This window comes from Haliotis rubra, unplaced genomic scaffold, assembly GCF_003918875.1.
Source record: "Haliotis rubra isolate DU_JTF1 unplaced genomic scaffold, ASM391887v1 Scf562, whole genome shotgun sequence".
Lineage (NCBI taxonomy): Eukaryota > Metazoa > Mollusca > Gastropoda > Lepetellida > Haliotidae > Haliotis > Haliotis rubra.
In genome coordinates, this window is record NW_025767260.1 from 6,032 (window position 1) to 23,417 (window position 17,386).

At 43.8% G+C, this 17,386-nt stretch overlaps 1 protein-coding gene across 1 annotated transcript; it reads left to right on the forward strand.

Moving 5' to 3' along the window:
• Positions 1 to 217: 217 nt before the first annotated feature.
• LOC124254077 lies at positions 218 to 5,866 on the forward strand. Its single transcript, XM_046687921.1, has 2 exons — positions 218 to 361; positions 5,513 to 5,866. The coding sequence occupies exons 1-2, from the start codon at positions 266 to 268 to the stop codon at positions 5,804 to 5,806; spliced, it is 390 nt and encodes a 129-aa protein (XP_046543877.1). The 5' UTR covers positions 218 to 265; the 3' UTR covers positions 5,807 to 5,866.
• Positions 5,867 to 17,386: the final 11,520 nt, after the last annotated feature.

Consider the following 17,386-nt stretch of genomic DNA (forward strand, 5'->3'; position numbering starts at 1 on the left):
GTGGATGAATCGTGTAATTTTAAAATGTCGTTAATTGGTTTTAACATTACATGGATATACATACGCCATTTTACGATGCCCGTGGCCAAAGTGAGAGAAATGCAAATGACGCTTGACGCTGAAGCCAGTAACAATGGCCAAGGTGTTAGAAAGCCATTACACGATGTAATCCCTGTCAGTCTGTCAGCTGTTTATCTATGTTTTAATCATGAAACGTAGGTCTCTATAATACTGAACCATCGTTGGTGCATGCTTTGTGGTCATCATGTCGTCCATGATGATGTTGGTGGTTCTGCTGGCGGTGACGGTAACGACGGTGGTCGGGTACAGTGACTATGTCTCTTACGACATCAAAACTCAGGTGAGTTTGATAGAGAATTTGTGTTATTGTGTTTAGGTATCGATAAACAAAGGACGCGCATCATTTGAAAGATTTATCTAAGCTATTGCTTTGTTATACACAAAAAATACACAGTTAATCCTGAAATATTACTTTGCAGTACGATTAATGCAGATGTGCTCACTGCGTTGAAAAAGATAACAATGTATTCGCACTTTGTTCTTCAGTAAATACATGAGTATATTTCACCTGTTTGTTAAAATTTTTATCTGTCACCTCTTGGAGTGAAAGACGGAAAATATGGCGTAACGAGATTGTTGATACATCATACTTCACGTAAAACATTCTTTTGTTGTATACCTTCATTTTCATTTTTGTTTAAATAAATTTAAAGAGAAAACTAGATTAACGATATCCAAATTCTCCTCAAACGTAAACTAAAGACTAGTTTGTTAAGGTACACAGATAACAAATAGCTCGGTATTCTAAAATAAAATAATATTCGAGACAACAGATACATTATCCTAAAGAAGAAACGCATAGGTGTAATTTCACGAATTTAATCTGTTACCTTTAAAGTAATGTAATCCATTGATCGGGTAGACCCGAATATCACAGTATAAACAGGTAAAATGTCATATGTTAACATGTATAGCTTATAGACAGTGAAGTGAAGACGCCTGTTCCCAGATGGGCGTTGTGTTCAATATCTGTTGTGGCCACCATGAGCCCCTAAAACTGCGCTGCACCGTCTCGGCATTGACTGAATAAGTCTTTGAATTCGGCCTTGAGGTATTATGGTCCATTATATTTGCAATGCCTGCAACGGTTGATCAAACGTCTGAGGCACTGGTTGACGTTCACAAACGCGTCGGCTGAGTTCATCCCACAAATCCTCGATGTGGTAGATGTCGGACGATTTGGAAATGCCATGGAATCACTGTAATGTTCTCGTTCTGAAGAAACTGAATAGTAGCATGTACTGTGTGAGGCCTGGCATTATCTTGCTGGGACAACTTCCTCTGGCGGTGAGTGATCGGAACCACGTGAATCCTTAAGATTTCGTCTTTGTATCGAATCGCTGTTAAATTGCCCTGAAGACGCACAAAGTTAGATTTCAGCGTGTAGGATATGGTCCCCCACATCATGACATTCTCACCACCATATCGGTCCGCCTGGGCAACACAACTCTGGACAGAAAGTTCATTTCGACGTGGATGGACACGTACTCTTCCGTCATGGCACAGAAGTAGAAAGCTTGATGCGTCACAGAACCATACACGTCGTCAGTTTTTTAGATTCCAGAATTGAACGTTAGTGCACCACGTGACCCGTTGACGTCGATGTAGTCGTCGCAGTACAGGGTCAAAATATGATCTTCTGGCTCCAGTTTCTCATAAACAATTCCGAATGGTTTGCGCCGACACTCCTCAAACCAGGCACTGCAGTTGCAGTTGGTGTGACAGTTCAATTCCGCAAATTAAGTACCCTGTAGTACCTATCCTGAGCTGCAGTGGTAATGAAAGGTCTTCCACTTCGAGGACGGTTACATGGTTACATGGTTTAACATGCTCGACGCAACACCACTAGGGACAGTTACTCAGTCTCAGTCTCAGTGGAGCAGTGAGGATTTACGGAATAACTGAGCGATCAGCTGATCGTGTTAACCTCCCTTGAGGCAGGTCATCCCACGTTTTGCTGGCCAAATGCGTATGTTTACAATGTCATTTAGTTTTTGTGTGACAATATACTGGAAACAGATATTTGGAGAGCCATGAGGCAGTTAAGGCTAAGTGATATTTTCACTTCAGTGAACTCAGAAATACGTTTTCTCGCACTGAAGTATGATAATAAAATAAATTCCTGTAAACTTGCTGTTTTATATTGATGTGTAAAGGTTATATTTCTTATCGATGTATGGATAAACCTGGATCAACATTTGCCACGGGCGCCGTACGATAAAGTAGTCTACGATTTTCCGTACGATTGTTTACGCATCATGGGTGACCGCGGGCTACGACATTTGTGTTCACATTGTCTACGAGCATCGTGCGATTTCCTTTGGAGACAGGCCGTGGCAAACCTGCATGGAGGCTGCACAGAAATCGTGCAGTTTCCGTGCGGACTTCACAGCTACTGCAGGGAGCCAGTGCCACGTCCGTGCGAAGGCAGAGCGGAGGTCGGCTTACCTTGTACATGTTGTTGTCTTGGATCTCTCATGAACTGGGACAAATGATAGAACTGCTTGGGATTGTAAATGTACTGAGTCAAAAAAGAAACTTCACAAAATGTAATTTGAAAAATAATTAATAATTTTTCTCTGATGATACCTCTATGTATCCGAAATGGCATCCCTATCTTTCGACTCTAGAAAAACGTTAGCAAAACCCTCTCAAACCCATCCATTCGTCGTGCAAATGACGTTAGTGTCAAATCAGGTTTTGCACGTGCAGTCGATCACGTAATCTTCGCATCGAAGTTTTCTTCATACGCACGTTTTTGCATTGGTCTAAAAAAACCCACTTTTAAACCACAGTTCTAACGGTACTTGAAATGCCACGATTGTCAAATGTGCAACGTGAACGTGCCGTTGGCATGATGCAAGCGGGAAGATCAGTTATCGACGTCGCAAGAGCAATGGGATGCAGCCGTCGTACTGTGTATGACTTGCGAGGTCGTCTACAACAAACTGGCACCACTTCTGATCGCCCAAGGTCGGGTCGTCCACGTGTGACGTCACGAGCAGAAGCCCGTCAAATCGTCCTACGTCACCTACGTGACAGATTTCTGCCGGCTACACGAACCAGGGCTGAGATGTTTAGAGGTCGACTGTCCTCACAGACCATTCGAAATCGGATGCGGGCAGCCAATCTCCATTCTCGACATCCATATCGTGGGCCAATGTTGACGCCGTTTCATCAACGATAACGTCTGCTGTGGGCCCAACGTCACCTGCGATGGACCAAGAGAGACTGGAATCGAGTCGTCTTTAGCGATGAATTCAGGTTGACCCTTAGATTCGCGGACGGCAGGCATAGAGTCAGGAGACGACGTGGTGAACGGTATGCCCAATGTTGTGTACAGGAAGTCTACAGTTTCGGGGGCGGAAGTTGCTTGGTGTGGGGTGCTTTCTGTGGGAACAACCGTTCCCGACTTCTGGTCATCCGTGGAAACCTCACAGCTGCTGCTTACCGCGACCAGGTGCTCACCCCTGAACTCGTTCCTTTCAAGGCGGCTCATGGCCCAGGTCTACAGTTCCAGCATGATAATGCTCGGCCGCATACCGCGATGTTGACACGAAATTTCCTTCAAAACGCTGGAATCAACGTCATGGGCTGGCCATCGAGGTCCCCTGACCTTAATCCAATAGAGCACGTTTGGGATGCACTTGGGAGAAGGCTTCGTGGTCTTAGGAAACAACCTCAGAATTTGCAGGAACTTGGCGCTGCCTTGCAAGAGCAATTGCGCAGAATCCCCAACCACGTGTTCACAAGCATCAGGCAGTCGATGAGGAGACGGTGTTTGGCAGTGGTGAATGCGCGGGGCGGCCATACACAATATTGAATTTCGCATTTTTATTCTTGTGACTTGACATTCTGTATACCCATGTTTTGGAACGGCGGTGTAGCCTAATGGAACTGATTATGGCACTGTCAGTGTATCGAGTACATCACACAGATCTCAGCAATGAAATAATAACAATTTAATCATCTTACCATCTCTTGTTCTTTTATAGTGCCATGCAGAAAGAATGTGAAGTTTCTTTTTTGACTCAGTATATATACCCATGGTAAAAATGTCTGGTCCATCGCAAGGCTGCCGCTCGGCCATCAGGTTGTCTCCCATAACCCTTCACCCCATATATGCGGCTGCGGTGGGAAGGCTTGCATAATGTCCATACGATTTCACGGGCAACGCACGGAAGCCGCACGGTGATCGTGCGATGGCCGTACGGATATCCTACGATCGCCGTACGATTTTGGGGAACTAAAAAATCGTGCGTTTACCGCACGATCACCGTGCGGCCTTCATGCGGTGGCTGTGCGATGCCACCTACGGGCTACGGATTTACGATGTTTTCAATTTGTAAAACTTTGCTGTATGACAAAATCGTAGAGTCTACGTGCGATGATTGTACAGCGAACGGCAACCGCGCGGAAATGGAGTTACGGCAGTATATGGGCGCCGTAGACCCATTGCAGGCCAAATGTAAACCAAGCATAACAACCTTGATTACCTAGACTATTATCAACTGATTAATGAATCGCGAAACACAACATTTGTCAGTAAGGAGACAAAAAAACAATGTGAGAGAAGGCAGATAACTGGAAATTCATTTATCCGCAGGGTAATTGAGGTTCGACACACGACTATCTTGTATATATCTATCTACTGATAAAACGAGCATGCAAAGCCCTTATGCACTAACCTTCACGTTCTTTCTACAAAAGCAAATATTAACAATGCGTGATGCTGTTGATAATTGGGTTCAACATGCTTTTCACTTTATGTTTCTTTCCAAAACCGTGATACACGAGACTTGTCATTTTTTATCCCCGGCACACAATGCGGGTGATATAGTCGACGCCTCGTCTGTCTGTTAGTCCATCCGTAATCATTTCGTTCCCGGATAATAACCACAAAACCAATATTTTTCAGCAAAAATTGATATAAATATCAAACAGAACCTAAAGAGGTGCCTTTTGCTATTTACAGAATTTTGGCATTTTTATTTTTCTAGATTTTCATTGAAACAATTTGAACTTAGTATCAAATAGGGGTGGATTTCGTTTCCGGAGCATAACTAAAAATCGCTCAATATCTATCAAGAAAACTTGGCAGTTATATGAGGAAGATCTCAAAGTGGTGCCTTTTGCTATTTGCAGATTTTTGGCATTTATATTTTTCTCGGTTTTCCATGAAAACATTTTGGACTTAGTCTCAAAATGGAGGGGTGGGCTTCGTTTCCAGAACACAACTCAAAAGCCTTCCAATATCTGTCTACAAGACCTGGCAGGTATATCAAACAGATGTTGAAGTGGTGCCTTTTGCCATATTACAGAAGTAACTGTCAGATGATTTGGGATTTTTTTTCAAATTTGTGTGTGTGTGTGTGTGTGTGTGTGTGTGTGTTCTGGTGACTCTTGTATTTATTGTCATTTTTATTTACAGGCTAAATGTAAGGAGGTGACAAGAAGGGCAACTCGTAACTGTGTTTGGGCGGCCGGACTCAACCTCTTTGCTGACCAGCTGGCCGAGAATGGAGGTCGGGTTATCGCCTACAAGATCCAGTGGTTCGGTGGGGGTTGGTCTGGGTGGTACGTCCCCGGCTTCAACGACATGGACGTCAAGTTTAACATCCGGACGTACCGTTGCACGAAACTGCCCTACAGGACCAACACTCTGAGACGGATGTGGTCGTATTTCTACGATCACACACACAAATTCATCCTTTGTGAAAAATAGTAGTATCGTAAATCGTGTATGCGTATTACTGATGACGTAATAATAAACAGCAGTTAAAATTACTCTAGTTGTTATTATATATACATGTTACCTTTTAACAAACACGTCGCCGCAGAGGCAGCGACATATCAGCTGTACGTCGTGTATTTAATGTCACGTAGTTTTCACGTTTCGTCCTCATTGACGAAAAACACCTAACAGGTTCGATTGGACAGAAGATGCAAAACGGTTCTTTCGCCTGTGTAAGAGATGTGTTCCTTGGTGTAACCAGGATCTGCTGACGCTAGGTTCATGATCCATGTGAATGTTATCATAATCCTCATGTAACAGATCAATATGATCGTGTGACGAGGAAACGTGGCCGAGTCGTCTTAGACACCAACGTTTCTTGCGCACACTTGCGAGGCTTCATCACATCCCAGACATGCGGATCCAGTCTCATTCAAATCGGAACTTGGGGGCGGTGGGGTAGTCTAGTGGTTAGTGCGTTAGCTCGTCACGTCAAACACCCGAGTTCGATTCCCTTAATGGTTTTAGTGAGTAAAGCCCATTTCTGGTGTTCCCCGCCTTGATATTGCTGGAATATAGCTAAAAGCGGCGGAAAACTAAACTCACTCAAATCAGAACTTAGTTCTTGTTACCAAAGAACACTGCGGACATCGAGGCCACATCACAATGAGTGAGTGGATGTCATCGTGTCTATGTTTAGAAATACCTGAGCTATCATTTGACTGAGATTGATGTCGATCGTTACACATTTGGGGGGTTCGATGACTTGGTAACGCCTACGACATCTGCTACCTTTGGCTGACAAGGCGACATGTAACTGCAATACAAGCAGCGTTAAACCTCATTCACTCGTCTAACCTCACTCACTCACTCGTTCATCACTCCTGTAATCTCACTCACTCACTCACTCGCTTGTCCATCACTCCTCTAACCTCTCTCCCTCTCTCACTCACTCATTCATCACTCGTCTAAAATCACTCACTCACCCAAACACCCATCTTCCTGTTCGCTTGCTTCCTCCCTCTCACTCACTCACTCACTCACTCACACACATGTCGTTTTAGTCAAGTTCACATGGTCAAATATTAAGCGGCAACAACTAACAACTTTTCTATTTCACTGTAACAAAGGAATTATGGAAAAATTATATACGAAATAATAAACTGTAGATCTACTTAACATTGAGTGAGTTAAAATGTTACGTCATATCAGCAATAATTCAGCCATATCGTCTACTTAACACAAAGTTGCAGTTTTATAGATTTTCGAGCACGTTTACATCTGATTAAAAGTCATTCATTTACCGACAAGTTTGGCACAGATTTTACAAGGGACTGATGAAAATTATAAGCAGTCACGTGATGCGTGGGCCTGTACTAATGCCTATGAACGTAGGATATACATGGGAGTATTGTTTAATGCCGCTTTAGCACAATCAAGGCGGGGCCACAAAGTTTGGGCTTGAAACGTCGCATCCATGTGAGGTATCAAAACCTCTCATGCAACATGACGACGAACACTTTAACCACAAGGCCCAACCTGGCAATGGGGTGTCAGTGTGCACAGCGCACCCTGAGAAACCAGGTGATATTGTATATAACGGACCCTGTAGAAACGGGTGGCAATGTACTTACCGGACCCTGACAAACGAAGTGACATTGTATAATACGGAACCTGACAAAACGGGTGGAACTGAACTTAGCGGACCCTGACAAACGAGATGACATTGTATATAACGGAACCTGACTTTAGTTTACAGTTGGGAGAACTTTTGGATATAATTTGATCTAGGTTTCTCTGATTAATATTGTTTAGTAATTCTATTTCTTTGATCATTAAAATTAATTAACAATAGAAAATGGTTTACGTGAAATAGTTATGGTGATAGAACCCCTGCCATCGAGGTCTGACGTATAGGACGTCATGATGTTCCGGGTGTCACTGTCACGAGGTATCAGATAAGGATATTTCGACAGATGAAATATCACTCATTAATTTACCCAAGAACAATGTGAGAATATATTGTTGTTGTTTTTCAACGCAGTGAGCACATCTGCATCAATCGTACTCTTTCCATCATGTACAATGCCATCTCGTTTGGCAGGGTCCGTTAAGTACAGTGGCACCCGTTTTGTCAGGTTCCGTTATAATACAATGCCATCTCGTTTGCCAATCATTCTAGGTAAATTAAGTTCTTCCAAACTTTTAATCGTAGTATATTTGTTCTTTTTGATAATGGCTAAAACACAATCGCCAGCAGCTGAAGGGATGGTGTAAATCCAGCTAGGGTCCATGCAGGTAGCAAAAGAGCTGTAAGTCCCCATGGAACCTTGTATGGTGATCTACTGTCAGTTGTTGGCGACCTATAGCCTGTTTATATATTATGTATTGTCCATGTGGTGCTATTAGTTTTAATTTCACATGCTAGTTTTAATTCTACCAGTGATAGTTTAGTTGTTTTACTGTAATTGGAGTACAGGTTTTATAATCTGTACATATTGTTTATAAACGTCTAATTTGTTCTCGTCACGAAATGTCACACACTCGTTTGTCAGGGTCCGTTGTGTACAGTGACATCCGTTTTTGTCAGGTTCCGTTATATACAATGTCAACACGTTTGTGATCGTCCGCTATGTAAAGTTACCTCCGTTTTGTCAGGTTCCGTTATATACAATCAGACCTCGTGAGTCAGGGTCCGCTATGCACAGTGTCACCCGATTTGTCAGGTTCTGTTACATAAAATGTCACCTCGTTTGTCAGTTTCCGCTATGTACAGTGGCGACCCTCTGTCAGGATCCGTTATATTCACCGTGACTTCGTTTGTTATTGTCCGCTATATACAGTGACACCCGTTTTGTCAGGTTCTGTTATGTACAATGTCACCTCGCTTGTCAGGGTCCGCTATATACAGTGTCACCCGTTTTGTCAACTTCCATTACATGCAATGTCACCTCGTTTGTGAGGGTCCATTAAGTGCGGTGACCCCGTTTCGCCAGGTTGCGTTGTATACAATCAGACCTCGTTTGACAGGGCCCACTAAGTAAAGTGACATCTCTTGTGTCAGGTTCAGGAGTATACAATATCACTTCGTTTGTCACGGTCCGCTATGTACAGTGACACCCGTTTTGTCAGGTTCAGTTATATGCAATGTCACTTCGTTTGTCAGGGTCCGCTATGTACAGTGACGACTCTTTGTCAGGCTCCGTTATATACAATGTCATCTCGTTTGTCAGGGCCCGCTAAGTTCAGTTTCACCCGTTTTGTCAGGTTCCGTATCATACAATGTCACTTCGTAAGTCAGGGTCTGGTAAGTACATTGCCACCCGTTTCTATAGGGTCCGTTATATACAATATCACCTGGTTTCTCAGGGTGCGCTGTGCACACTGACACCCCATTGCCAGGTTGGGCCTTGTGGTTAAAGTGTTCGTCGTCATGTTGCTTGAGAGGTTTTGATACCTCACATGGATACGACGTTTCAAGCCCAAACTTTGGGGCCCCGCCTTGATTGTGCTAAAGCGGCATTAAACAATACTCCCATGTATATCCTACGTTCATAGGCATTAGTACAGGCCCACGCTTCACGTGACTGCTTATAATTTTCATCAGTCCCTTGTAAAATCTGTGCCAAACATGTCGGAAAATGAATGACTTTTAATCAGATGTAAACGTGCCCGAGAATTCTATAAAACTGCGACTTTGTGTTAAGTAGACGATATGGCTGAATTATTGCTGATATGACGTAACATTTGAACTCACTCAATGTTAAGTAGATCTACAGTTTATCATTTCGTATATAATTTTCCCCTAATTCCTTTGTTACAGTGAAATAGAAAAGTTGTTAGTTGTTGCCGCTTAATATTTGACCATGTGAACTTGACTAAAACGACATGTGTGTGAGTGAGTGAGTGAGTGAGTGAGAGGGAGGAAGCAAGCGAACAGGAAGATGGGTGTTTGGGTGAGTGAGTGATTTTAGACGAGTGATGAATGAGTGAGTGAGAGAGGGAGAGAGGTTAGAGGAGTGATGGACAAGCGAGTGAGTGAGTGAGTGAGATTACAGGAGTGATGAACGAGTGAGTGAGTGAGGTTAGACGAGTAAATGAGGTTTAACGCTGCTTGTATTGCAGTTACATGTCGCCTTGTCAGCCAAAGGTAGCAGATGTCGTAGGCGTTACCAAGTAATCGAACCCCCCCAAATGTGTAACGATCGACATCAATCTCAGTCAAATGATAGCTCAGTTATTTCTAAACAAAGACATGATGACATCCACTCACTCATTGCGATGTGGCCTCGATGTCCACAGTGTTCAGTGGTAACAAGATGTAAGTTCTGATTTGAGTGAGTTTAGTTTTACACCGCTTTTAGCTATATTCCAGCAATATCACGGCGGGGAACACCAGAAATGAGCTTTACTCACTTAAACCATTAAGGGAATCGAACTCGGGTGTTTGACGTCGCGAGCTAACGCACTAGCCACTAGGCTACCCCTCCGCTCCATGTCTGGGATGGAATGACGTCTAGCAAGTGTGCGCAAAAAACGTTGGCGTCTGAAACGACTTGGCCACGTTTACTGGTCACATGATCAAATTTACCTCTTACATGAGGATTATGATAACAGACACATGGATCATGAACTTAGCGTCAGCAGATCCTGGTTACACTAAGGAACACGACTCTTACACAGGTTAAAAGAACCGTTTGCCATTTTCTGGCCAACCTGTTAGATGGTTGACGACGAAACGTGAAAACTACGTGACATTAAAACACGACATGCAACTGTGATATCACTGTCTCCTCGGCGACGTAATTGCCAGATGGCAACATGTATATATCAAAACAACTAGAATAGTTTTAACTGCTGTTTATTATTATGTCATCAGTAATACGCATACACGATTTACGATGCTACTCTTTTTCACAAAGGATGAATTTGTGTGTGCGATCGTAGAAATACGACCACATCCGTCTCAGAGCGTTGGCCCTGTAATGCAATTTTGTGCAAGGGTACGTCCGGATGTTAAACTTGCCGTCCATGTCGTTGAAGCCGGGGACATACCACCCAGACCATGCACCATTGAACCACCGGATCTTGTATGCAATTACACGCCCTCCATTCTCGGCCAGCTGGTCAGCAAAAAGGTTGCGTCCAGCCGCCCAAATACAGTTACGAGTTGGCTTTCTTGTCACCTCCTTACATTTAGCCTGTGAATAAAAATGACAATAAATACAAAAGTCATCAGATGATACAAATCCCCCCAGACCCCCACAAATTTGAAAAAACAACAAAATCATCTGACGAAATCCACCCCTTTTTGATACTCAGTTCAAATTGTTTCCATGAAAATCCAGAAAAAATATTAATGCCAAAATTCTGTAAATAGTAAAAGGCACCACTTTAGGTTCTGTTTGATATTTATACCAATTTTTGCTGAAAAATATTGGACGGTTTTGTAGTTATGCTCCGGGAACGAAATGATTACGGATGGACAAACAGACGGACGAGGCGTCGCACTGCCACTGCATGAAGGCCGCACGGTTCCCAAAAATCGTACGGCGATCGTAGGATATCCATAAGGCCATCGCACGATCACCATGCGGCCTCCGTGCGGTGCCCGTGAAATCGTATGGACATTGTGCGGTCATCTCACGGGAGCCGCATGTATGGGGTGAAGGGTTCTGGGAGACAACCTGATGGTCGTGTGGCAGCCTTGCGATGGACCAGTCATTTTTTACCATGGGTATATACATTAGCTATCCCAAGCAGTTCTATCATTTGTCCCAGTTCATGAGAGATCCAAGACAACAAGACGTACAAGGTAAGCTGACCTGCTGGCGATGGTGATCCCTTGTTCCCGGAACAACGTTCGAATCTTGTCGGCCAACGTGGTGTCCTCGTGGAGGATTCGGTCGATGGTTTCGCGCACACGCGGCTGATCTGGGATCGAAACTGGTTTTGGAAGGAGGACGCCACTTCCAGTCAGGCATTCGTTCCGTGATCCGACGTCGGCTGAACTCGTCCTCCACTTCATCGAGTGCGTCCAGTTTGGCTACGTTGCAAATGGTTTGCATGGTCTTGTCCAGTCCTCGCAGTTCCCTAAAAGTAAATTCGAACCCCGTTCGTTCCGGGACGTGGTCAATAGTTTTTCGACGTTGTTCGCTGTGTCTTGTACGTCTCTCATATCATCTGGACCGACTGCACCCGCCAAGGCATTGAGCTCGGCATTCGCTTCTCGTAAAGCCTTGTCGAATTTCCCGCTTATTTTTTGTCGATAGCTGGTTTTATTTAATTTGTCATGGATAAGTGTGGACAAAGCGAGAGGTTTTCTCGTACGGGAGTGCATGAGATCGATGCCCGGAGCATCTTTCACTCGCAGTATCCCTTTGTGATCGAGTTCGAACTTGGAAGGATCGCGATAAGAGGAGCTATATTTTCTTTTTGCTCCAGGGCATCGTAATAATCATCGACGGTCGTTTTTAGCAGATCATCGCCCATGTTGCCTTGCGTGAACGAGGTCTCCTCATCGTCAAGCAATTGGGCTCCATCACCACCCTAATCATCCATGGGAATATCGTCGCCACCTTCAGCCATGTTTCTATTGAAGATATGAAAACATCACTCAATATAAACTATGTCGTCACAATAGGGGGATAAACTAAACCCTTTCCGAAGATTGAGAGAACCCCTGGGAGTGAAAGCTGTGCGTCAGTCGGTGACAATCACCAACAATCCTAGCACCATCGACGAAAACCAAATGCTGTTGGTGCAGCTCGCCTGTCTTTCCAGATCAGTTTGGAATCCAATGATATAGGGGTGAAGTCGTGGGGAACCTAAGTCGCGCCATCATGAAGAAAATGACCATCAAAATCAGCGGAAACGAAATTTTGAGCATAGACGACAGTGACGTGTTCTTCAGCTACACGGACCTCTGGAGAACCGCGAGCAAACGGGAAAACATGAAGTACCAGGGGATTTGTCCTGTGCTGCGTCACTGGAAGATCATCGTGAACAAGAGCGACACGCTGTGGAACATCAATCTGAACGTGCCCGTGCGATCGATGAAGGGCATTTTGATCCTGCCTGTGGAAGAATTTCAGCCGTTTCAAAGGGTCAACGAAAAGTATTGGAACCCCTGAGATCACGAAAGTGGAGGTGACCGTCGAGGGCGTGTCGAACCAGCTGTTCAGCCAATGCATGGGCGCTTACCATCAGTGGGACGAGATCCAAAAGTTGCCGGTGATTAAGCGCCCGCTGGAAATCAACGCGATCGTCAGGGACCTCAGCCTCACCTACATGACGCTAGGAGAGTACCTGACAACCAAGTATGCGCTGTGGTTGGACATGCGATCCAAGGGCGACGATCAACTGCATGACAGCGGGCGTCGAGAACGGCACCGAGGGGATCACCATCCAAATCGTCAAATCGACGGTAAATTAAACCTATATTTGTACTTGATCATGGATGCGCAGCTTGATATACAAAATGGAAGATTTGTGCAAGCCCTCTAATGATTTGCCTCGCGATCCGCATTGCGCCATCGTCTGCGGTCGGGAAGACCGTGTTCGTCTTGGATCTGCTGGAAGGGTACTATCGGAATGTGTTCGATCATATCGTGATTCTTTGCCCTACGATACTCGTCAATAAAATGTACGCGGAAAGAGCGTGGGTGATGAACGACTCGGAGGTGTATAAAATCGACCCGGGAGTACGTTTACAGGACTGGTTGTGAGCCTTTCACGAAAAGTTCAAGGGAGAATCGACGCTGTTTATCCTAGACGATTGCAGCACCAACAAGAAGATCACCAAAAAGAGAGACATGTTATCGTATTTAGCGTTTTCGGGACGCCACATGAACCACAGTGTTTGGGTCCTCACGCAAAAATTCGATTCAGTCCTGAAAGACCTGAGGGAAGAGACGCGATGGGTCGCCCTGTTTCACTGCAAGGATAGGGATTCGTTCGAGGAATGCCAAACCGGAGCGAGAACACATGAGAACCTTGTTAGCCCAAACGAAACAAACCAAACCTGCTTATCAACACTTAGCAACACTTAGCAAATAGCTTAGCAATGCTTAGCAAATAGCTTAGCAAATTTAATGTACACCCTTATAGATTAAAACCATGACGATGTTTAAAATTGGCTGACATTCATCTCGTTCTGTTTAGGCTATGCCGTATTTCATTATTTTAGTTTTAAAACGCGATTGATGTATTATAAGATGGAGTTGGACCACATGCTTGAACAAATGATATCCAAGGAGAAGGAAGGTGAAGATGCGTCCTCCCGGGTCGTTGATAAGCGTGAAAGACTCGTGGACCTCGTCGTGGGTGGGAAGGGGAAACAATATTTGGGTGAAAACATGACCACCGATCAAATTTATAAAATGTCCGAGGGAGACATCGATAAACTGTATGCGAGATACGACGCTCGATTCGGGGCCGAAATGACGAAAACGTCACTGCTGCCCATTCCACCGGCACATCGACCTTATTTGTCCGAAGATCTCGACAAAGATCCGTTTATTTTACACCTTAAACACCCTCAGTAGTGAGTTGTATCACCAATATGGCGTGTTCTTAGCTCCCATCACCACGGCCATCATTACGATGAAGCACTGTCAATTTAAACATAAATGCCCGATTAATGATATGCAAGATGATGGAGCCGAACACCGAAACGACACCAGTGGCAGAAGAAGAGACGATCTCACCACCAAGCAATTGATACCGTCACGAAGAAACCAAAGAATCCGAAAAAAGTAGCTGTCGGTAAAAAAGGAGGGTTAGCTACGCATTGTAAACCGACCCCACCATGGATTCCATACACCGTGGTAGCCGCTGTCGTGAGTGTCACCGCGGCCGTATAGCTCCATCAATAAAAGACGATGCCACCGCCGATGGCACCGGTGACGAACCCATCACCAGTGAACCCACAATTTGAGGTAAACCCACACGTTATGTTATAATCATATCTAGTCCCGACGGAAAAACGCTCGTCAGCGACGCGTATCAGCGGACTGGGCATAGGCTACGCTCGATTGAGCAAAATGATCACCAAACAACCGGCACCCAAACTCGATTTCAACCGGCAAGACATGGGTATGCTCGTGCTAGACATGGGACTGGCAATGGCCACCAAAGAGATGCTCGTAAAGCAAGGCATCATTCTGGGAAACATATTAAAGTAAGAAAGTATAAATATATAAAAAATGTCCACGGTTGCGATCATGCTGGGCAGGGCTTAAGTCAACACCTTGGACTTCTCCGGCAGCAATTACCTTTTTTCCCAATTACGAACGTCCAACGCCGCTAAAGTCGAAGCGGAACGGAAACGTCACGATTTGGCCGTGGAGCAACTGCAGGCCGTGCAAGCCGAGTATGCGAAAAAACGCATGGAAAGAATCAATTTCATCAACGCCCAACTCCACCGCGAAAACCACGTCCTTCGAACGTTCAAGGACGTCGACGACGCCATGCAACAATTCTACCTGCTCACCGGCAAACGATTCGACCCCCTCAGCGGCGAACCCACCCTCTCTCAGTATTACACCCCTTCCAAGTCACAACAAGACCGGGAGCTGATTTTTGTGGCCTTAGGATTAGCCGCCATCGTAATGATTGCCAAGCAATTAGACTAAAATGTATCTAAGTGCATATAGCGAAGATGAGACCCGCTCTGTATCGTTGTCAATATGTGCTTCTGGGTGAGTGAGTGAGTTAATATTTATCGTCACATCGGCAATATTTCAGCCATATCGTGACGAGAACATTTTATTATTATAATAAAGATGAATAAAGTTAGAAATTAAAAAACCTGTTGACGAAGAACAGTAAAACTACTAGTGTATCACAGATATCCATTTAAAACTAGCAATTAAATCTAAAATATTGGAACTAGAAATGACAATACAATATAAAAACAGGCTGTAGATTGCTAACGACTGAAGGTAGATCACCATACTAGGGACCATGGGGACTTACAGTACATTTGCTTCCTGCATGGACCCTAGCAGGATTTACACCATCCCTTCAGCCGTCAGCAAGTTTAGACAAATTAGCCATAAGTTAAAATAACACATATTCTACGCTTAAAACTAATGGTATGTTTAAATTTAGTTTGAATGTTTTGGGACTTATGTACGCCCACAGGAGGACAATAATTTTACAATGCTTCAACCCCCTGTGAGGATACAGCCACTAGCAATCTCAGCTGCTCAACTAAACTACCAATTTTAAAATATTTATCTATTTCAATTCATTCAACAAATCTAATTCTTTTAAAAATGCAATAACTAAATGACAACTGATATTATTAAAAAGATCCTTCATCGTTCGTGATTTGAAATAGTTATCCCTTGTGATGGAATATTCAATAAAGTCAAGCAGGACATACTTGATCGGATTTTTTCATCACAAGGGATGCAAAACGGAGGATCCTCACCTTTTAACAGGTATTCATGAGTATATCTAGTATGGCCAATCCGACATCGTCGTATGATGACCTCTTCAAATCTGGACTGACAACCCAAGTAGGTATAACCAACATAAGGTTTTATTGCATGTAATTTATTAAGTCCCACTTGAGTGTCCCACTTCTTCTGCATCAGATAACGGATATAACATCTAATAGCAGCTTTGTAATCAGAGTATGGAATAAGAAGGGGTGTCACAGATTTGTTGAGTGCTGCCTTCGCAGCAAGATCGGCCAGTGTGTTCCCAGAAATGCCAACGTGGCTGGGTAACCAACAAAAGACGATGTCGCACTGGCCAGTAGCAAGCTCATTATACAATTCAATAATTTCTAATAAAAGTGGATGTTTGCAGGAAAGATGTTTAATCGCCTGAAGGCAAGAAAGAGAGTTAGAAAAGATTATGTATTGTTTATATTTAAGGTGTGAGTTAACATATTTTAAAGCTGTTAATATGGCATTAGCTTCCCCGTGAAAATAGAGCTGTTATCAGGCAATCGAGAAGATATTGTTCTTGACCCAATGACAGTGGCACAAGCTACAGCGCCACCATCCTTGGATCCATCTGTAAATAAGGATTTATATGTATTATATTCATTTCTTAACTGACTAAATTCTTGTTTATACTGTAATTCATTAGTTTCTGATTTTTTAAATGTGGTCAAAGTTAGGTCAACTTGGGGCCTTACCAACTGCCAAGGAGGAGAAGAAAGAAGACGGGAAGGAGCTATAGTTTCCAGCTCAATGCCGGCAGCAGAAATGAATGGTTTAATTCTGTGCCCAAGAGGCGGAACAAGAGAAGACTTTTTATTGTATAGATCCTCATAAAGAGGATTGAAATGCAGGATTAGACTCATTAGAATAGAGTTTTATTATATACTGTAAGGATAATTTTAAACGACGTTGGTTAAGTGATGGCTCGTCTGCCTCAACATAGAGACTGTCAACAGGGGAAGTTCTAAAAGACCCAAGATAAAGTTTTAGGCCTTGGTGGTGAATAGAATTTAATAGTTTTAAGTTGCTGTTACAGGCTCCACCATATACGATGGAGCCATAATCAATTTTGGAGCGGACTAGTGATCTATATAGGTGGAGGAGGGTAGTA